General features: G+C 42.4%; 1 protein-coding gene across 3 annotated transcripts; it reads right to left on the bottom strand.

Moving 5' to 3' along the window:
• Positions 1 to 1,277: 1,277 nt before the first annotated feature.
• Positions 1,278 to 13,347, bottom strand: polh (polymerase (DNA directed), eta). 3 transcript variants are annotated; one of them, XM_055902385.1, is made up of 11 exons: positions 13,260 to 13,347; positions 12,891 to 13,058; positions 12,362 to 12,496; positions 12,018 to 12,250; positions 8,397 to 8,563; positions 8,171 to 8,274; positions 7,841 to 7,960; positions 5,041 to 5,164; positions 4,824 to 4,889; positions 2,883 to 3,055; positions 1,278 to 2,677 (listed from the first exon to the last, which is right to left on the bottom strand). In XM_055902385.1, exons 2-11 carry the CDS (start codon positions 13,025 to 13,027, stop codon positions 1,618 to 1,620), a joined length of 2,319 nt encoding a protein of 772 aa, XP_055758360.1. In that variant the 5' UTR covers positions 13,028 to 13,058; positions 13,260 to 13,347; the 3' UTR covers positions 1,278 to 1,617. The 3 variants fall into 3 exon arrangements, with proteins under 3 accessions (XP_055758360.1, XP_055758357.1, XP_055758359.1); XM_055902382.1 differs by having other exon boundaries at positions 13,202 to 13,322; XM_055902384.1 differs by having other exon boundaries at positions 12,891 to 13,322.
• Between the last annotated feature and the right edge of the window lie 9,589 nt (positions 13,348 to 22,936).

Genomic DNA, 22,936 nt, shown 5'->3' with positions numbered 1-22,936 from the left:
AAATAACATTTTAAGATGGGCAAAAGAACACAGACACTGGACAGAGTAACTCTGCCTAGTAGGCCAGCATTCCGGAGTCGCCTCTTCACTGTTGATGTTGAGACTGGTGTTTTGCGGGTACTATTTAATCAAGCTGCCAGTTGAGGACTTGTGAGGCGTCTGTTTCCAGTTTGCGCTGTTATGTGTGGGGTGGTGTACCACATATTTATGTATAGATCCAGTTTGTATATTATGGTACACATAAATAAAAAGTTGTTACATTCATTTTTGTCTGTGTTTTCTCTAGATTCTACACCTCAATGGTGTAGTTAGGCTGTTTACCTGAAGGGTGCCCTGGTGAAAAGCTATAATAAATGGGTCCATGAAGTTCTCTCGCCTCCCCTTTGTTAGCCGCCTCCCTTTCTATTACTCAGCTGATGCAAGACACTAGAAACTGTGAGTCAGACTGAAACACCACTGTGTTATGAAAGGGATGATCACTTGATTCCTCACGTAGAGAGAATGTACACAAAAGCATGTGACACCCAGAAATGGTGCAATGCCACTCATCATAGAGGCAACCAGGACAGTACTGAGGTCAAAGATAACAAAACAGACATTAAGATTGAACCTCAGTATTAAGATGTTATTGAAATTGTCATTCTAGTGTTAAATCCACATAATTATATTGTTAAATCCACAAAATGAAAGTAGTTATATTCTGTTAGTTCGCAGGACTTATCATTGACGGGACTGGCGATGTGTCTGTCATACGTTTAGGGCCTCCTTGTTGCGCTCACACCAGCCTAACTCTGCCATGACCTGGAAGTAAACCCAACATGAGGTTTCCACTTACCTTCTCTTTTGTTTGAAACTATTAGGAAAATAACCTGATATGGAATAGTTTAAAGAAGACTACTTCAGTACGAGCATTATAGTGTTTAACAGCTGTGGAGATAGTCACACTACAGCCCACTTTCTGCAATATAGGCTACTGTTTATACTGATTACACTGACTCATTAGTTTATTCACAAGGTGGGCCAAATGTCTGTTGGCTGACCTTTAACAATGTTATCACAGCAAAAGCCCAATAGCACATGGGGGCATTTTGCATGTTTGCCTTCTCTTAGATTTGCATTGGTAAAACTAAGCAAACAATTTCCTTGAACACGAATACTGTATCTAAGCTGAATAAGCATTAAATTGAGTGCCTTAACTTTGCGTGTGCTCGTCATGTGTGATGCTACCATCTAGTGGCAAAAACACATTTCACATGGTTGATAAAAAAGGCCCACAACACTGTTTAATGTTTAATGGAAACATGATCACAGAAATGTACAAGCTTCTCAAGACAACATATCCCTTGAAAGAGGACATCCAGGAAAGTATGGCATTACCAATATCTGTAGAACCATCATAAAATATGCTAATTTTCTATAGGTAAAAATATTTATTCTGTACAATAATTGCCATTACAATTAAACAGCATCTCGCCATACAATCACATAAATTGTTTTGGCAGTGAGTTTAGAATATTGTTGGTCAGTTTAAATAGCATCAGCAGAAGTAACCAGTCCAGCACAGTGTATTCTCTACCTCCTTTCATGGTCCGTCTCTTCTTTTCCTCCACTTTGTCCTCAGCTCCTCTTGAAGAAGGAGTCCAGCGTACCAGTACTACCACCTTGGGAGCGGGGCCGTTTAGGCTGGGGTGTTGGCTGGCCCCTCTTCCCCCGGGACAACTGAAGGGCGCCTGCCCTGAGAGGGGGGCGGGAGGCAGTTGAAACAGAGGAGGAATGAAGAGAGGTGTTGGTGGTTGTGCTTGCAGAGGAGAAAGAGTTCTGTAGGTCCAAGGCAAAGTGGTAGTCATTATGTTCAGGCATCTCCCAGGCCAGCACGTCCTGGCCACAGCACTCACAAGTCAGCAGGTCCTCTTTGGCCACACTGGCCAGGCACTGAGGCGGGTCAGAAGGGGGATAGTAGGAAAACTCTGACCCCTCAGACTGTTTTTCCTCTGATAGAGTACAAGTTCCCTCCCCAGACCCCAGAGATTGGTCCTTTGCTTGGTTAGAACTAGTGTTCGCAGTCTGCTCGTCACATGTTTCAGCTCCGGGAGCTGTGTAACTTCCTGCTATTTCACACCCAACTGTGTCTGTTAAAAGTTGGACACTCCCTATTGTATCATATCCTACTGTGGAACATCTTATTTTGCCTGTTGCGAGACTGTCGCTGTGTGAGGCTGCGGTTACGGGCTGCTGGTTTCTCCCAAGAGTCTTCCTCTGAAAGAAGGAAGTGATGCCAGTATGGGGGCTGGCTGATGAACTGACCACAGAAGAAGAGTGACAAGATGTACTAGAGACAGTTGATGTTGTTTTTTCTTTCTCAGACACACTCCTCTCTACTACAGAGAAAGACACAGGAAAAGAGGAAGGCGGGAGAAAGGTTCCATAGCCCCTATCATTCTCTTCTTCCTCTCCCTCTTCATCCTTCCTCTGTTTCTCTGCAGATCTTTGGAAGAAGGACTGGATGGCACCGGGTCTCTTGGGGGTGGAGTCATTCTTTGAACCAGAGCAAGACTGAGTGGAGGCCTGGGTGCAAGTGACATCACTGGACAGGAAGCTGGCAATTCCTCCGGCCGCGGCAGAGGGTGAATCATTAAATTTACTGGCCGAAATGTGGAGCAGGGTGAGGGGAGGAGTCCTGGATAGAAAGAAACAGAAAGAGAAAGTGAGACACATATACATTCGAAAACAGACAGCCATGGGAAATCAACATCTCTGAAGGTTTAGATTTCAGGGTGGCTATAGCTGTAGTGTTCCAAATAATGGTGTTATATTTGCCATGCTGTCTAGAGTTGGTTGCATATATAGCTAATGTCACGGCAGACTTCATTTGTGCAACTTGCCATGCTGCCTGATGGTTCCCTGCTGTGTTGAGACTCTTGAGGATTGCGAAGCTGTCCGAGGAGATCTTGGTGGCGTCGTAGCGTGCCAACGAGCAGCACCGAGAGAAACTGCTGGGCCTTTTATCACCCAACTGCCTTACACCCACAGTCAACTGCTTAGCCACACGACCATTCTACACAGAGGGAGAGAGAGTGACAGAAATGGAATTTAGAGGAGTGATAGGCATGCAGGTGGGGAGGTACAGTTGCAGTCGGAAGTTTACATACACTTAGGTCGGAGTCATTAAAACTAGTTTTTCAACTACTCCACAAATTTCTTGTTAACAAACTATAGTTTTGGAAAGTCGGTTAGGACATCTACTTTGTGCATGACACAAGTAATGTTTCCAACAATTGTTTACAGACAGATTATTTCACTTATAAATCACTGCATCACTATTCCAGTGGGTCAGAAGTTTCCATACACTAAGTTGACTGTGCCTTTAAACAGCTTGGAAAATAACAGAAAATCATGACAAGGCTTTAGAAGCTTCTGATAGGCTAATTGACATCCTTTGAGTCAATTGGAGGTGTACCTGTGGATGTATTACAAGGCCTACCTTCAAACTCAGTGCCTCTTTGCTTGACATCATGAGAAAATCAAAAGAAATCAGCCAAATTGTAGACCTCCACAAGTCTGGTTCATCATTGGGAGCAATTTCCAAACGTCTGAAGGTACCACGCTCATCTGTACAAATAATAGTATGCAAGTATAAACACTATGGGACCACGCAGCCGTCATACCTCTCAGGAAGGAGACGCGTTCTGTCTCCTAGAGATGAACGTACTTTTGGGCGAAAAGTGCAAATCAATCCCAGAACAACAGCAAAGGACCTTGTGAAGATGCTGGAGGAAATAGGTACAAAAGTATCTATATCCACAGTAAAACGAGTCCTATATCGACATAACCTGAGAAGCAAGGAAGAAGCCACTGCTCCAAAACCGCCATAAAAAAGCCAGACTACGGTTTGCAACTGCACATGGGGACAAAGATCGTACTTTTTGGAGAAATGTCCTCTGGTCTGATGAAACAAAAATAGAACTGTTTGGCCATAATGACCATCATTATGTTTGGAGGAAAAATGGGAGGCTTGCAAACCGAAGAACATCATCCCAAACGTGAAGCAGGTGGTGGCAGCAACATGTTGTGGAGGTGCTTTGCTGCAGAAAGGACTGGTGCACTTCACAATATAGATGGCATCATGAGGATGGACAATTTTGTGGATATATTGAAGCAACAACTCAAGATATCAGTCAGAAAGTTAAAGCTCGGTCGCAAATGGGTCTTCCAAATGGACAATGACCCCAAGCATACTTCCAAAGTTGTGGCAAAATGGCTTAAGGACAACAAAGTCAAGGTATTGGAGTAGCCATCACAAAGCCCTGACCTCAATCCCATAGAACATTTGTGGGCAGAACTGAAAAAGCATGCGCGAGCAAGGAGGCCTACAAACCTGACTCAGTTACACCAGCTCTGTCAGGAGGAATGGGACCAAATTCACCCAACTTATTGTGGGAAGCTTGTGGAAGGCTACCCGATACGTTTGACACAGGTTTAACAATTTAAAGGCAATGCTACTAAATACTAATTGAGTGTATGCAAACTTCTGACCCACTGGGAATTTGATGAAAGAAATAAAAGCTGAAATAAACCACTCTATTATTCTGAAATTTCACATTCTTAAAATAAAAGTGGTGATCCTAACTGACCTAAGACAGAGAATTTTTACTAGGACTAAATGCCAGGAATTGTGAAAAACTAAGTTTAAATGTATTTGGCTAAGGTTTATGTAAACTTCCAACTTCAATTGCAGATTATCCTTCCATCCCTCAGTCTCATGAGGGTGTGACCAGACAGGGAGGGATGAGAAAAACAGAAGATGGTGAGATGAAGTCCCTCACCAGCTCTCTGTCCTTGGTCAGTCTCTCCTCCAGCTCCAGAGCCAGTTGATAGAGCCAGTGCTGCACCTGCAGAGATAAGACAGAGTATTTTATTCAGACATCAACAGACAACAGAGCTCAACAGGAATCAACACGGTAGACTGGCCATAATCTACCGAGATGCACCAGAGGCAGACAGAAGAACAGATGGAGAGAGGGCATGAATATAGCCAAGTACCCGCTCTCTGGTAGTGAGAGATGTCTTCCCAGGGAAGGTCTTGCTGCAGCCGATGGATTTAGGGAGTTGTCTGGGCTTCACTGCCTCAAAGTCAATCCCCCGACACAGGTCATACAGCCACTGGCTGAAGAGAGCAATATTTATTATATCAATATGGGAACTACAGTGCATTTGGAAAGTATTCAGACCCCTTGACTTTTTACACATTGTGTTACATTACAGCCTTATTCTAAAATGGATTAAAAAAAAAATAATCCTCAGCAATGTACACACAATAGCCCATAATGACAAAGCGAAAACAGGTTTTTAGAATAAAAAAAACATCTAATTTACATAAGTATTCAGACCCTTTGCTATGAAATTGGAAACCTTTGCTCAGGAGCATTCTGTTTCCATTACTCATCCTTGAGGTGTTTCTACAACTTGGAGTCCACCTGTGGTAAATTCAATTGATTGGACATGATTTGGATAGGCACACACCTGTCTATATAAGGTCCCACAGTTGACAGTGCATGTCAGAGCAAAAACCAAGCCATGAGGCCAAAAGGAATTGTCCGTAGAGCTCCGAGACAAGATTGTGCTGACGCACAGATCTGGGGAAGGGTACCAAAACATTTCTGCAGCATTGAAGATCCCCAAGAACACAGTGGCCTCCATCATTCTTAAATGGAAGAAGTTTGGAACCACCAAGACTCTTCCTAAAACTGGCCGCCCAGCCAAACTGAGCAATCGGAAAAGGGGCTTGGTCAGGGAGGTGACCAAGAACCTGATGGTCACTGACAGAGCTCTAGAGTTATTCTGTGGAGATGGGAGAACCTTCCAGAAGGACAAACATCTCTGCAACACTCAGGCCGTTATGGTCAGGCCGTTATGGTAGATGGTCAGGACAAATCAGACCGTTATGGTCAGGCCGTTATGGTAGATGGTCAGGACAAATCAGGCCGTTATGGTCAGGCCGTTATGGTAGATGGTCAGGACAAATCAGGCCGTTATGGTCAGGCCAAATCAGGCCGTTATGGTAGAGTGGCCAGATGGAAGCTACTCCTCAGTAAAAGGCACGTGATAGCCTGCTTGGAGTTTGCCAAAAGGCACCCAATAACTCTCAGACCATGAGAAACAAGATTCTCTGGTCTGATGAAACCAAGATGGAACTCTTTGGCCTGAATGCCAAGCATCACGTCTGAAGGAAACCTGGTTCCATCCCTACGGTGAAGCATGATGGCAGCAGCATGGTGGTGGCAGCATCATGCTGTGGGGTTGTTTTTCAGTGACGGGAACTGGGAGATGAGTCAGGATCGACTCAAAGATAAACGGAGCAAAGTACAGAGTGATCCTTGATGAAAACCTGCTCCAAAGTGCTCCGGTCGTCAGACTGGTGCTAAGGTTCACCTTCCAACAGGACAACAACCCTACGCAACAACCCCAAGACAACGCAGGAGTGGCTTCGGGACAAGTCACTGAATGTCCTCGAGTGGCCCAGCCAGAGCCCAGACTTGAACCGGATTGAACATCTCTGGAGATACGCGAAAATAGCTGTGCGGCAACGGTCCCCATCCAACCTGACAGAACTTGAGAGGATCTGCAGAGAAGAATACAGAAACTCCCCAAACACAGGTGTGCCAAGCTTATAGTGTCATACCCAAGAATTGATGCAGTAATCACTGCCAAAGGCACCTCTGAAATGGTCCACCCACACAGACAGTGTGGTGAAGAAGACGCAATAGCGCCTCTTCAACCTCAGGAGGCAGAAGGAATTTGGCTTGTCCCCGAAAACATTCACAAACTTTTACAGATTCACAAACGAGAGCATCCTGTCGGGCTGTATCACAGCCTGGTACGGCAACTGCTCCACCCGCAACCGTAAGGCTCTCCAGAGGGTAGTGAGGTCTGCACAACGCATCACCGGGGGCAAACTACCTGCCCTCCAGGACACCTACACCACCCGATGTCACAGGAAGGCCAAAAAGTTCATCAAGGACAACAACCACCCGAGCCCCTGCCTGTTCACCCCGCTATCATGCAGAAGGCGAGTGCATCAAAGCTGGGACCGAGAGACTGAAAAACAGCTTCTATCTCAAGGCCATCAGACTGTTAAACAGCCATCACTAACATTGAGTGGCTGCTGCCGACATACAGACTCAAATCTCTAGCCACTTTAATAATTATTAATCTTCCCTATGCCGCACGGCCATTTCTCATCCATATATTTTTATCTACATATTCTTATTCATCCCTTTACACTTGTGTGTATAAGGGAGTTGTTGTGAAATTGTTAGATTACTTGTTAGATATTACTGCACTGTCGGAACTAGAAGCACAAGCATTTCGCTACACTCACATTAACATCTGCTAACCATGTGTATGTGACCAATAAAATGTGATTCGATTCAACAACGTACCGAGTAAAGGGTCAGAATACTTATGTAAATATAATATATATATATATTTTTTTTAATTAGCAAAAATGTCTAACACTGTTTTTGACTTTGTCATTATGGGGTATTGTGTGTAGATTGATGAGGAACAAAATATTCAATACATTTTAGAATAAGGCTGTATCTTAACAAAATGTGGAAAAAGTCAAGGGGTCTGAATACCTTCCGAAGGCACTGTATATTAGCCACCACTGGCACCAAATAGTATAACATATTTAAGAGGATAGTTCCTTTCACAACACCAGATTGCAATATTACAATTTTAGCTAATAACTTAAAATGATCCACAGTATTACATAAGTGTGGTTCATTGAGGAAGAGTGGTTTATATACTTCATGACATGAAGGAAGTGTGTGTTGTTTACCCAGTCTTGTCCCCAAAGTGCTGTCCCAGCTGGGCCTGAGAGAAGCGGGTCAGTTCCCCCATGTTCTCTACCTCCAGGGTCTCTGTGATGGACGACCCCAGCTTACCCCCCAGGTTTCGGCTGGAGAGAGGAACAACAGGACCGGATCAGTCTATCTCTGAGTCTGTAAAGTTGATTCTGTATTAATCTGCATAGTCTGATGGTCCTGTAGTCCAGGAAAGATTGTATTGTATGTTGCATGTATAGTGAAGGATATGTGTAATTGTGTCATTTGACTTAATTGTCTCTCAGTTACAGCACACGGTTAGTTTTAACTAGCAGTACACTCACATTTTGCCAATGGGAAGTGAGTTGAAGAGCTCTGGAACAGAGCCTAATGGCAGGAGTGTCTGGCGGTTGGGTTTGTTCAGACCACAGGCTAGTTTAGCCAGCACCTGGGGAGACATGATAAATTCAGTGATCATGACAGAAAGGACAAGTAAAGAAAGCTAGTAGAACTATTGACAGAAAGAGGTAGAACACACTGGTTGTGTTGAGAGGGGAAGAGAGTACTGACCTTGTTGTGGGATATCCCTGCCGAGCAGCGGTAGCCTGTGTGCTGCTCCACTGCAGCCCTCATCTCCTCGACGATCACAGCCCCCAGCGCCAACTGCAGCTCTGCACAGCCAGAGCCCCCTGACACAGAGGACAGCCACTGCTGCAGCCCACTGGACCTTCGTTCTTCTGGGGAAAAACATGGAGAGGAGCACCATGTTAACATACCGTTTTACCCACTTCATTTGTATTTACTTTATTCTAGTCAAGGCCTATCCTATATAACTACTGTTGTACACCCCTTTTCTATTCATATACTGCCCATAATGTCTATATACACCATCATATACATATACACTGAGTGTACAAAATATTAAGAACACCTTCCTAATATTGAGTTGCACCTCCTTTTGTCCTCAGAACAAAAGGATTCGTCAGGGCATGGACTCGACAAGGTGTCGAAAGCAGGGATGCTGGCCCATGTTGACTCCAAGGCTGGGTGTCCTTAGGGTGGTGGACCATTCTTGATACAGACGGGAAACTGTTCAGCATGAAAAACCCAGAAAGTTTGCAGTTCTTGACACAAACTGGTGCGCCTGGCCTTTACTGCCATACCCCGTCCAAAGGCACTTAAAGATTGTGCTGCCCATTAATTCTCTGAAATGGCAAACATACACAATCCATGTCTCAATTGTCTCAAGGCTTAAAACTCCTTTATTAACTTGTCTCCTCCGCTTCACCTACACTGATTGAAGTGGATTTAACAGGTGACCTCACCTGCACACACTCCAACTCCTTTTAGAAGTCAGAGTTATTTTGTACCTCCAGCCAACCGCAACCGCTCTATTGAGGAATATCAAAGACTGCTTTAAAAAGATGTTGGTAATCTCTTTAAGAACAAGCATGAGTACATATATTTCCATAATTTCCATAAGGATGAAAAACAAGCTTTGCTTGACTTAGTCTGATACGTCAGTCCTTACCCGCCCTGCTGATACGGGTGGGTCGGTAGTAATCATGGATAGGACAGTTTATGTAAATGAGTGTCAGACAACTGCTTCACAAAACCTTATCTAAGAAACTCAGAAGTGACCCCATTTCCCAATGTCAGAACACCATCTTTACTGTCCTAGATGGGTATTTAAGTTCTGATCAAATCACCAAAAAAAGAACACAACTTTTTGGCTATTCAACACCCTAAAATTGCCACTTTCTATACTTTGCCGAAATTACACCAGATTGTTACAAAACCTGCTGGGTGCCCTATAGTAGTGGGCATTGATGCAGTAACGGCTCCTTTATCTACTTGTTTTAATCAGACCACTCACAGAACAGCTCCCCCCTTTGTAAAGGACACCAGCAGTATGATCGCTATCATTGAATCTCTTGATCCTCTCCCTGAGAATACTTTGTAAATTACTTCTGATGTTGAGTCGTTACACACAAATATTCCACACGAGGGCGGTAATTGAAGCAATGGAACATTTTCTTCTGTAACATGACCCTAATGAACTACATGCATGCATTATAACATTGGCTGAAATAGTACACACACAACAACTATTTCATGTTTCTAAAGGATTTCTTTATCCAGACGAAGGATACTGCTATGGGATCCCCTATGGCTCCTAACCATGCTAATTTGTACGTGGGTTACATGGAAACAGTCTATTTTCAATCCTCTCAAAAATGTTTCCTTGCCTAACATTATTATGCGGAAACGGTATATTGATGATATTTTTGTTCTATGGAGGGGTGATGCAAAACAACTCCAGGCGTTCCATGCTTTTCTTAACTCTTGTTCTGAGCACCTGAAGTTTACTATGCAATCTGAGACACGTCAAATCAGTTTCCTTGATCTTTTGATTTTGTGTGAGGATAATGTAATATACACAGATTTTTACAGGAAACCATACTGATCGTAACCGTTTGAGGGCTGATAGCTGTCACCGTTTCCCTTGAAAAACAGTTTGCCCTACAGCCAATTCTGTTGAATCAAAATAATCATATGGCTGAGACAAAATTCAAGCAAAGGGGGTACAAAAACAGTCAGATTAATACTGCCATTGAAACAATCCAAAACAAATCAAGACATGATCTCTTTCAAGGACAGTCTCGCAAAAATAATCATTCTTGCGTTCTTACTACGCGCTATTCAAATTGCTTTGAACAAATTAAAGGAATTGTTCACAAACATTGGCACATTCTAAGATTCGATGACAGTATCGGTAATGTGTTTTCGGACCCTGCCTTGGTAGTATTCTCGCGGGGCAGAAATCTTAGAGATCAATGGGTAAACCCAAAATTCCCCCGCACAACGTCTATTTGCACCTCTACTGGATGGAAACTACAAGTGTAATGGCTGTGCTGAATGCAACAGCATGTACAAATGTAGATCCTTCAAACTGGGAAACAGATCCCAATCAAAGGTGTTATTACGTGCTCCACTAAGGCAGTTATTTATCTTATAACTTGTCCTTGTGGTAAACAAATGATGTGGGTAAAACGCTAATTAAAAGTAAGAATCCCGGAGCATCGTAGAACCATTAGGTGCAAAAACTCGACGTACCCAGGTGCGGCCAACTTTTTGGAAGCGAACCACTATTTCGTCCCTTCATTATATCGGCATCGAAAACAGTCACCCACCCTAGGAGAGGGGGTAACCTTGATCATTTATTGTTAAACGAGAGGCTGCCTGAATCTTTAATTTAAAGACCCTTGTATGTAGCCAAATTATATCTATGATGGTATGTTTCCCATCTATACTTTTTATATGGTTGTATTTATATCTGTAAATTAACCAATGAAATCAAGCCACACCCAGCCATGATTACAGACACCTGTGTGTTCTTTGAAACTATTATACACGGGTTACAAATGTAATTAGAACAGTAAAAGTAAATGTTTTGTCATACCCGTGGTATACGGTCTCATATACCACAGCTTTCAGCCAATCAGCATTCCGTGCTCAAACCACCCAGTTAATACAAACTAGTGACCCGCAGTGTCTGTAATTATACCATGATGGAGACAGCTTGTCTGTCGAAAAGTTGGTTATTAAATTGTTGCATCTGAGCTCCTAGAGTGTGCGGCTCTCCTTTTTCACGTGTTCTACTCTGCTAGCCCGCACCTCGCCTAAACAGGTGTGCGTTTCTTACGCCTCCAAATTGAACCTCAATAAAGGATAATAGTTTTCGCCTGGATTCACCTGGTCAATCTGCCATGGAAAGAGCAGTGTTTGTACACTCAGTGTATATTTATATTCCGAACTCTGACATTGCTCGATCTAATATTTCTTAATCCCTTTTTTATGTGTGTGTGTGTGGGGGGGTATATGTATTTTGGGGTATTACTGCACTGTTGGGAGTTAGGAACACCTGCTAAATATGTGTACGCAACCAATAAAATGTAATTCACTTTTATTTTATTTTTTAAGACTGCAATGACATGGTCTTTGATTAGAAACCCAGGGATGTGGACAGATACAGAATATCAAGATACCACATATATAAAATGAGAACACAGCACTAAAAGAGATAGGCCTAAATATTTTTCTGAAATGCTAAAACTCGACACTCATTTAGAGTTCTTGGGGTAAACTAACCCAATCCCAGCCCAATGACGACCGCGGTTTAAAACCTACCTTTATCAGTTGTGGTGTCCTGTGCTGCCTCTTCCTGGTCAAGAGGAGCCAGTGGGTAGCCCTGGACGTGGCTGGTCTTCAGGAGCTGAGGGTCTACCTGCTGGTCAGTCATGCTTTTCAATCTCTGCTGTACCGCAGCAGTCAGGTCCATGTAGGCCTCGTCAATACTGGCCCTCTCGAGCACAGCGAAGCGTGACATCACCTCAAACACCTGTACACTCGCCTCCCGGTAACTACACAGGCGGTGACAGTTAGCTGGTTAGCACTGACGGCTTTCTGAAGGGGTTCCTGGGGATTCACTTAGTCACCGAAGTCATTTAAAATATTGTATAATGGACACCTACTGGGTGAGGTCTGCCTTCCCATGTGACTCTCTGACCCTTGCAACCTGGAGATCTGGGCACAGTTTCTTGGCATCGTCTGCCCACATGTTCCTGGTGACACCATGGGCCCTGGCCTCATAACTCACAGCTATGATACTGGGTAAAGATAAAGTGTGAGTATCATAGTCAAGGCATGTTTTCTGAACAGTCCATGCAACAAAAAACTGTAATGTATGGGAGAGACAAACGTTTTGCAGAGCTGAGAATCAGGCGATGTAGGTATGCATCACAAGTCAGGCCCAGCCTGAACTAATGTTTAACTCCAATGACTGTCTCCATTACATTATAATGAACACTGAAGTTAAACCTTAGCCAGCCTGACCCATACAACAAAGAAACATGGGATAAGGGGAAACACCTACGAGTCACTCCCACTGTCCCATTGCCCCTAGGTCTACATGTTTTATTCTGGATTGAAGCGTGTATGCTAGCTACGCCGCTCTCAATACCATTGGCCTTGGGAAGGAGAATCTCTGTGTCTGTGACTCACCCGCCTCCCTTCCATGTCTTGTACTGTGCGACCACACACGGGGTGTTTTTCAGCGCTGGGTTCAGCCTCTGTTCCACCTGCACGTAGAAACAGTCCATATCCACCAACGCGACAACCCTCTCCTTCCCACAATCCATTCCAGAAGAGATGCAGAACGACTGGACAACACTGGAAGTTAAAAACGAATTGTTATGGTAGAATGCATGTTAGCTAACGTTAGCTAGATAAAGCCACAGACCTACATAAGTTAGTTAGGCTATCTAGATTGCTAAATTAGCTAAATGTAAAATATGTAGCTTGAAACACCCAACCTTAAGATATTACTGTAGCTAAATAGCGAAGGAAACAAATTAGATAACGTTACATTACATTAATGCTACATAATGTAACTATGCCGCTCCCCGAATAATCTTCTTCGGTGGGGTTTAATGGCGGTTGGCATCCAATATTATTGGTGCATTACCGCCACCAACTGGAGTGGAGTATGAAACCATTATACTTTGTGATACAAAAATGGGAAAGGGAAAAGGAGAAAAGTACCCTGTCAACTAACCTACACTCATTAAAACCCACTACCCCATTCCACTATTTTGACCCGATCCTACACCAGGCTAACAGCCTGGGAGGACGTGACACTATCATTCAACACACCCTGTAACTCTTCTGCTGTAATATCTCGTCATCCCACGTATTGTGTACTTCTCTGCAGCTGCCACCACAACACCTATTTTCTGTGACTTACGTTCCATTCCTGCAGTAAAGTTGATAACCATGGTAATGAAACACTAAAAAGCCAACCTTACTGAAGCACTATTAATATGTAGGTGTAACAGTTTAACTTTAGTCCGTTCCCTCGCCCCTACCCGGGCGCGAACCAGGGACCTTCTGCACACATCAACAACTGACACCCACGAAGCATCGTTACCCATCGCTCCACAAAATCCGCAGCCCTTGCAGAGCAAGGGGAACCACTTCCTCAAGGTCTCAAAGCGAGTGACATAACCGATTGAAACGCTATTAGCGCGCACCACCGCTAACCATTTCACATCCGTTACACTCACCCCCCTTTTGACCTCCTCCTTTTTCCGCAGCAACCAGTGATCCGGGTCAACAGCATCAATGTAACAGTTTAACTTTACGTCCGTCCCCTCGCCCATACCCGGGCTCAAACCAGGGACCCTCTGCACACATCAACAACAGTCACCCACGAAGCATCGTTACCCATCGCTCCACAAAAGCCGCGGCCCTTGCAGAGAAAGCAGAACCACTACCTCAATGTCTCAAAGCGAGTGAAGTAACCGATTGAAACGCTATTAGCGCGCACCACCGCTAACTGGCTAGCCATTTCACATCCGTTACATAGGCCTATCACTCTGTACTGGCAAAAATCTACTACTCACAAAGAGCCTCTTAGGATCTCTCACCATTGACCCATCTTCCTCTACTTTCTTCACTGCCTCAGAATACAACACTTTCTGTAAAACTCTGACCCTGGCAACCTCAACCTGTCTCTCTCGCACCAGACACTTCTGATCCCCAGCAACATAGGCACCCCTACAGTTAACACATACCGCTTCTTTCACCGATCCTACACATTCCTTTGTCCAATGCCCTCCTGGACACTTCTCACATATAGGAATCTCCCTCCTACACACTGCTGCAACATGTCCATAAGCTTGGCACCTGAAACACCGTAGTGGATTCGGCACAAAAGCTCTTACGGGATAACTGATATATACTAAAATGACTTTGTCATGTAACAACTCAGCATTAAAACTAAAAAAGACAGACAGTGACTCTTCTGTTTTACAACCTTCGCCACCGGGTCTGTCACACCATATGGCGGGCGTTACAGACACCAGGAATCTTCAACTTCAGTTGATCCACCACCACCCTTACCACTACCCCAGTAAACACTCCTTTCAAAGGTGTTCTATTCTTGACAGCAAAGCAAATAACAGGTCTTGTCCGCATTCACGTGATGCGGAGCGCCCGCTCCCTCTGGGAGGAAGAAACACAAAAAAATCTTCACAAGTCCACTTCAGGTGGATTCAACAGTACCCAACTGGGTCAGCCAAAAAGAAGGGGTTCACTTTCTCCCAAAACGTCTCTCCTACTGGACCAGTCATCTTCATCATGAGCTCCAAGATCTTCACTACTCCTGCCACCTCAGGTAATTCATCCTTATTCTCTTCCAATTCACCACCAGTGCTACTGGAGTACAGCTCATTCTGTTTGTACTTGACCCCAATCTGCCTCTCTTGTTGATGTCTTCATCGGATTCAAACTCGTAACCTACTTCCTTCCATCTCTCCAAGCCTGGAAATATACTTCCATTAGAATCCTTATTACTTTCACTGTCAGCCTCCATATTCCCTTTGTCTCCAGCCAAAAGGACAATGACATCATGAGGACAACAAGAGAGTTGCACCAGAGAAGAGCGTCATTGAGAAGCCTAAACAACCCACACGGGGAATCCACGGAGACCTTCAACATGTAATTACATCATTATATTCTGACCCATAAAAGCGGCAGTTCGGGGCAAGGTTAGGGTTAAAATAAGCATAGCTGACAAATGCATCCAAATGTATATTTCTCTCGTGTACTTTCTCTTTTTCTCTCTTTTAAATCCGCATTTTGGGTAACGCGCCGTAGTGTGTTGGCTCGTTATACTAAGTTCTAATCAATAGCTTAGACTGTGTTTTGTGTATGTGTATCTTTTAAAATCAATTTTGCTTTCTAGTAAATAAATAAGCAACTAAGATTGCTTACTGCACGGATCTGCACGGACCCGACTCTGTGCAGATTCCGGGATTATGCGACGTTCAGAATGAAATTGTAGAGGAAACTGATTAATTAGCGACTGTTGTAAAATTGATATTCTGATATTCTTTGAGTTAATTTGGGGAATAGAAACTCAATAAAACTAATTTTCCCATGGTGCCCCAGGTTAATGAGTTAATAATTGCTTGATTCATTTAATCACGCAATTAGAAACCTTTAATCATTCGATGAGAAACAGTCGTCACATTAACTAATACAACGTCACGACAAAGTACAGGTCTAAAACAAGTATAGGTGCACCTTACTATCTTATACTATATCATAAATGGTCTTAACTAGTTCACACAGATTCCAGATGTTTTAACATTAAATGGCCAAAACTAGTTCACAAAGATTCTAGATATTTAATGCTAAATTACCAAACCCAGGGCATACCTGGCTAGCACATTTAAAATAATTGTAATTCACCACTTCTGAGGGTCACTTAGACAGTCACGCAGACACTTTTCAGAATGAGGTCCTTCTTCCAATAGGGTTTCACCAGGTACCGTGCTTCACACAGAACCCACAGTCACCCCTCACCCCTATAGACCGTACCAATCCCCACTGTGATCAATTCAGTGTCTGGATGGCTCTAAGTCGCCTGCAACCGACCAATGATAGGTGTCTTTGAGTCGACTAACTCTCAGATCATCGTCCAATGACTCGGCCTTGCTTACGCCTCCAAGGTGCCTCCCTCACACAGGAATACACACTCAGAGCGTAACAGAGGCTTTTCTTAAAAACTCAACTTTGCGTGTTGTTCGCTCACCTTTCTTTTTTTTTAAACTATTTTCGAGATGTGGTATCTACTTGGCTTGCTGCCTCTCAGATCAAAGGTGGGTCTATCTGCTTCGTTCCCGAAGTGTGGTCTCCCTGAGATCCTAAATTTGAGGGATCCCTCGTGCACGATTTACCCAGGTCGTCAGGAGCGTTCACCAAGTGAAGATTCACATCCCATCCTCATCGCCAAATGTGGTGGTTAATTTCTGTATTATCAAATGAGGAGAGACAAACTTATCACACAAGTCAGAGTTATACGTAAACTGAATCTTTATTAGTGAGAGCTTTGCAATAGCGATGGATGGTCGACGAATCAACGTCTCTTATGATTTGTTGAGAGCACCGAGACAAATGTACAAAAGTATTTTATAGCCAAGATACACCCTTCCAACCTACATGACGAACAGATATACAGATTGGGTCACAAGGTTAAGATTTGTATGAAAGATACATATAATACATAGCAGACAGTATCTGCTGTGTCAACAGTTTTCATTGTATAGATCAGTGTTTGACCCCCCGACTCCAACCTGAAACCATCTCTCCCTGGTACGGTATAGAACAGAAACATTAACTCATGCTCTGGAATGCTCTTTAGGTTTTATCACCTAAAAGACATGGTAAATCTCCTGTCAGTGGTATCTCCCAGAGGCCCTTCCTCAGTAGAACACACACACAATGGTTAAGAATACTCTATTCTGTTGAATAAAACAACCATTTGATGCAATAAAATTATTATAACAATCTTGCAATTTTGCTCTCACACCTGAGAGGATGGAAGTTAAATATATAGCTAGATATAGTAGGATAATGTTAACTAGCTGGCTAATAATTGCTCATGAAAGGAAATTAGGCTAACGAGCAAGCATTTTTGCCAGGTAGCCTAGGACACCAAAAACTACAAGTGTGTATTGTATGACAGTCATAGACTGTTTAGAGGAGGATGGCATTGGCGTTTCTCTACAAGGCCAGCATCCCGGAGTCGCCTCTTCACTGTTGACGTTGAGACTGGTGTTTGCGGGTACTATTTAATGAAGCTGCCAGTTGAGGACATGTGAGGCGTCTGTTTCTCAAACTAGACACTAACGTACTTGTCCTCTTGCTCAGTTGTGCGCCGGGGCCTCCCACTCCTCTTCCTATTCTGGTTAGAGCCCGTTTGCTCTGTCCTGTGAAGGGAGTAGTACACAGCGTTGTACGAGATCTTCAGTTTCATGGCATGAAATAGCCTTCATTTCTCAGAATAATAGACTGACAAGTTTCAGAAGAAAGTTTTGTTTCTATCCATTTTGAGCATGTAATCGAACCCACAAATGCTGATACTCCAGATACTCAACTTGTAGAAAGAAGCCAGTTGTATTGCTTCTTTAAATCAGAACAGTTTTCAGCTGTGCTAACATAATTGCAAAAGGGTTTTCTAATGACCAATTAGCTTTTTAAAATGATAAACTCGGATTAGCTAACACAGCGTGCCATTGGAACACAGGAGTGATGGTTGCTGATAATGGGCCTCCTTACGCCTATGTAGATATTCCATAAAAAATCTACCGTTTCCAGCTACAATAGTCATTTACAACATATACAATGTCTACACTGTATTTCATATCAATTTGTTGTTATTTTAATGGACAGAAAATGTGCTTTTCTTTCCAAAACATGGACATTTCTAAGTGGCCCCAAACTTTTGAACGGTAGTGTATATACATATCACTGTGGCAAGGCATATGAACTAACAGGTTATAGAGAAAACAACGCAATTATCACAACACATACTGTAGGTTGTAATATGGCTTTTTTCTTACCTTGGCTTTCCCAGTAATTTTACCCACGCACAGCTACTGCACAGTCATTGATCTACATGTCATAGGAATCATTTTCTTTGCACTGTTGCAACAGAGAGGAAGTACTTCATGGTCTAACACATTAACCGTATCATAAAAAGGAACTTAACCAAAAGAGAGAAGAATGCCACAAATGTGTATATACTGTACGTCACAGGACACACAAAAATATATCTAACCATGGGGAAGTGGTAAATGTTGAAAAAATAACAGATATAAATACAGACTTCTTCGTAATTTGGGAAACTATAGTATTATTGTTAACCCAGACACCTGTCTCTGCTCTGATCAGTCTTTATAGTCAGGTGCCCCACACCCTTACAGTATCACCATGAATTGTAAGAAGTGAGAGATATGCAACAGACTGAATACAACCTCTGGGTCCTTTCCTGTCGCTTCTCGTCAGTTCCCCCATTGTTCTGGTCTGTAACAGAAGGGGTGACTATGGGCTGAGAAGTGTTAGACTCAACACTTGTTAGTGAACTTTAGTAAGTGGTTGGAGCTTTTATCACTGTGAGAGGCAGAAATTATACAGTAGCTCCAATAAACTGACAGCGCATAATTTAGATTGATATGATTAAAACCAGTAATTGCGATGTTGATTACAATTAATCCATTTGGTACGAGAGCGATACAGATGGTAGATATGACATGGATTGGACATTGGATAAGTGTTTCATCTGTACTTACTTGTGGTGGTGCTCTGTGTTGTGGATGGTTGATTGACAGTGATATGAATAGGCATCTGTAGGTCTCCCTTTTCACACCAGTACCAGCCAGTGTTCTCAAACCTCAGTCCACCCATGGCCACCATAAAGACAAAGTCGCTGGAGTTAATTATTTCCTGCTTTAACATCGATTACTAGAGCTGAGAATATAATTAGATGCCATTTAAACCACCCATTCGTAGACATACGTAGGTTGTAAGTTGGTATCTTTAATGGATAATTTGATAAAGATAAGGTTTTAAGCACTATTAAACTAGTCTACAAAATCTGGGAAATTGAGCTCTAGAAACTGATTAGAGAGTGTTCACTTTTGGTGTTCATCTTACCCTAACGATGGAACTATAAAATGCTTATTTGATTATCTTCGTCTGGGTACAACATTTGAAATAAAACTGCCCTTAAGGTCTGAAAATGTTTTGTTATTTCTTCCCAGTATGAGAGGAGTTGCGTGATTAATGTGAGTTATTAAAATTAGAGCGAATTCAAATGGAATCTCGACGTCATTTATAACAAAGCCTAAGGTTTCCATCAAACTAATTATCATTGCGTGATTAATGTGATGTAGTAAAGTAATGTTGCATGAGTAAACACAATCTACTTTTATATTAAAATGAGCAAGATCTGTTTCCTAGTCTTTAAATGTCGATTTTATTCTTTGACTGCTAATCTATTAATTTGGCATGGGAGAATCATAGCTGGAATAACGCTTGGACCTTTAAATTAGGGCTATTTTGGTGGGAATTGTCTCAATAGTGACGTGTCTTGGTAGTTACGAATACAGAGAATTGTAAAGCATTGTTTTTTTTCTGTCAATGATGTTTGCTTGATTTGATGTGAAGTCAAATCCAAACTGGCTTCCCTTGACACTTTTTTTTTTGGTGCACCCAGACCATTCACAGTTGCGATCACTCAGTTTAGGTCAACACTGATTCGCAATTAATGAGTAAAAAAAAATATCAAGGGAGCCCAAATGCTCGCTGGCTTCCCTTACATTCAATGCTACGGGAGGCAACAATATCATACTCTTTTTGTCAAGACAGCATCAGATAGATGGGCTACACATACAGAGACAGAGGGGCGCTGTTTCGCTCACTTGGATGCTTTCTCTGGCGAGATACATTCAGCCTCTAGGCGAATTGAAGGAAAATTATGAAACAGACAAAAGAGAAATTATTTTATCATAAATTATTTTTCTTTTTTTCTTGGTAAATGTTTTGGGAAAGCCTGGCTTCCCTTGGCATCCATGAATACACACCACCATGCCTGTGATTATCTATATATTCTATTTGATTGCATGTTATATTCCAGTTTGCTGGAAGTCCTGTTCATTCCGCTGAGCCTGTTGGTGGTGTTGATAGCTGTTACCTTGGTCACATGGAAGATGTTGAGAAAACATAGTAAGTATTTGTTTTAATTTAATTACATTTAAAAAATGTTTTTATTGATGGTTACAGAATATTATAACTACAGGAGTGTTGTTGCTTCTACAAATGAAAGATTTGAGATGAAAGATCATTAGTACCAACATCCTATTTTGTTTATTTCAGAGGACAAGAAGGCAAAGTACCAACCAACAAACACCTCAGTAGTAAGCTATGGTCATGTTATCTTGTCACTCATCTGTTCCTTTCTCTTCTTGATATTCTAGGGCTCGCTTTGATTAGTAGTTAGTCATAACTAATACTAAATCAATCCAATTTCTTGTTTACTGAATTCAAGACTACTAAGATAAACAATGTAAAGAGAACTGGGTTTCTTAGTAGTCCTGCACCGAGTATGTGTCTTTGACCAGAACAGACTTCCTCAAATCACACACCACAACTACTGACACTTGAACTATAACACATCGTGCTATCATTGGAATTAATTTGAAACTGCTAAAAAAGGTGCAAATTCATATGTAAGTATGCATGAGGTACAACATCCTTCTAAGGCCTATGGTCAAACAGTTTCATGTTAACAAGGTTTGTTTCATTCCTTCGGCAGTCTGCTGACTCTGAGCAGGACATTACCTACAGCACTGTGAGTCACATCAGAGGAACAGCACAGCAGGTTAAACCTAACTCCTTTCACCCAACCCCCCTTCAACACAACCTAAACCCTCTGCAAACCAACTTAACAACCCCATCAAACTCAATCCAACCCAACTCAAAGTGAAAGTCCACAATGTGAGTCTCTCTGAGTTGATGTGATCATGTTGCTCTCTCTCCTCCATCACACAGGACCTAAACCCTGAGAGTCATGGTCACTTATACAGCACTACGATTCCTAAGCAGCACAGGACAGCACAAAGGGTAAACATTCAAATAAACACAAGTACTGCTGGTCTTGTAGGGTATTAGGGCTCGATTCAATCAATAGTGCAGAAGATCAACTTTACAGCCCGATTGACAGTAAAAGCAATGTTTCCACATTCGTGGAGACTGTATTCACGATAAACGCTGAATAGAAAATTACCTTCAAATTTCAGCTGCGCTACAGCGCCAATCTCTGGCACTACGGATTGAATCTGGCCCTTATCTCTTTAGAAGCAGAACTTGATTTGACAGATGTGATGTGTTTTAGAATGTAAAAAGGATGTAAATGTTTTCTGAGTAAATCCCTGTGTAATTGTCTACCAGCAGGACCCATTTCCTGATGATGCAGTAACATGCAGCACTGTGGTCACCAAGAACAAAACTCAACTAAATGTACAGACAAAGCTAAGGCTGCTTTTCTGATGTTATATTCCTTGTTTAGCAGCGTTCTAGCCATAGCTAGGCTAATAGTTATTATGAACTAAGTTTTATAGTGTGACTTTTTAAAACCTCAAATCTAAGCCATTGGGGGGAATTTCTTAAACTATATCAGAAAATATTTGCGTTTTTTTGGACACATTTAACCCCTTATTTTTGTTGGCACCAAACTACCTCCATACTTCCATTCATTTGTATGGGTTACCTTCAGAAGAGTCCCGTGACACTTGAGCAAAACACCATTGTGTTCGTGAGAGTCCCCCATTTCCATAGAGTGGTCATAATAGGCCCAGGTGTTCGGACCACACAGATGTTTTCGTGAGAAGACCGATTTTCGGGATGTCTCAAGGTCTGACAAACACCACTGTAGCTCGGCCACCTTCCACCGCAGATGCGGGAGGGCGAGATAGGCGGATGAGAGCTTGAGATGTAGCCCATGCAAAAAAAATGATGTCTCTTAAACTGACAGATTTGGATGGGGATTTTTTTATGATGTTACTTAGATTGACGCACATAACGATTAAGCATTGTCAATAATCACCTGTTAAAACATTTTAAAAATCCAACTTTTATGTGATTTGTGTTTTCTGAATAACTCTCTGTGTCTGTCTATGAGCAGGTTCCATTACCTGATGGAACATAGAGCACCGTGGTCACCAAGAACAAGACCCATCGAAATGTAGGCCTACATAAAAATAGATATTCTGTTTTGATGATTAAAAAAAAAATATTCATGCCTTTGTGTCTAATGTGTACTGTGTCAATACAGAAGGCTCTCTATATCAACATTATAACTGTGTCTGTCTGTGTGTTTCTCCTGTCTAACCGGCAACAGAACAGTAACTGAATTAAATTCTTGGGCCTAAAGAACCAGACAAGCTTTATGGGGGAAAATACTGGAGGATCTCAGTATACTAAGGCATCAGAAAAAAAGTGTCCAGATTGACAGCAAAACATATAATGTTATTTTATTTGTCACCCCCTGCCCCAACCCTTTCTCCTTATTATTTTATTGATATTGATCTCATTTTATTTTTAAAGGATGAATCGAAATGTACAGAATGGTTACGTGGAGGGAAATGGGGGAGGGTAATGCTTTTACAATTTCAGTCAAGGGGAGGGTTTAGTATTTTTAATTC

This window comes from Salvelinus fontinalis, chromosome 37 (assembly GCF_029448725.1).
Source record: "Salvelinus fontinalis isolate EN_2023a chromosome 37, ASM2944872v1, whole genome shotgun sequence".
NCBI classification, from domain to species: domain Eukaryota; kingdom Metazoa; phylum Chordata; class Actinopteri; order Salmoniformes; family Salmonidae; genus Salvelinus; species Salvelinus fontinalis.
This window is presented reverse-complemented; position numbering and strand designations above follow the sequence as displayed.

Excerpts from the sequence above, each read along its gene's own strand:
- polh (XM_055902385.1), bottom strand. The coding sequence starts at position 13,027 with ATGGATTGTGGGAAGGAGAGGGTTGTCGCGTTGGTGGATATGGACTGT. Across the intron at positions 8,275-8,396 it reads CAGGGATATCCCACAACAAG|GTGCTGGCTAAACTAGCCTG; the intron begins GTCAGTACTCTC and ends ATGTCTCCCCAG. Across the intron at positions 7,961-8,170 it reads TCACTTCCCATTGGCAAAAT|CCGAAACCTGGGGGGTAAGC; the intron begins GTGAGTGTACTG and ends TCCTCTCTCCAG.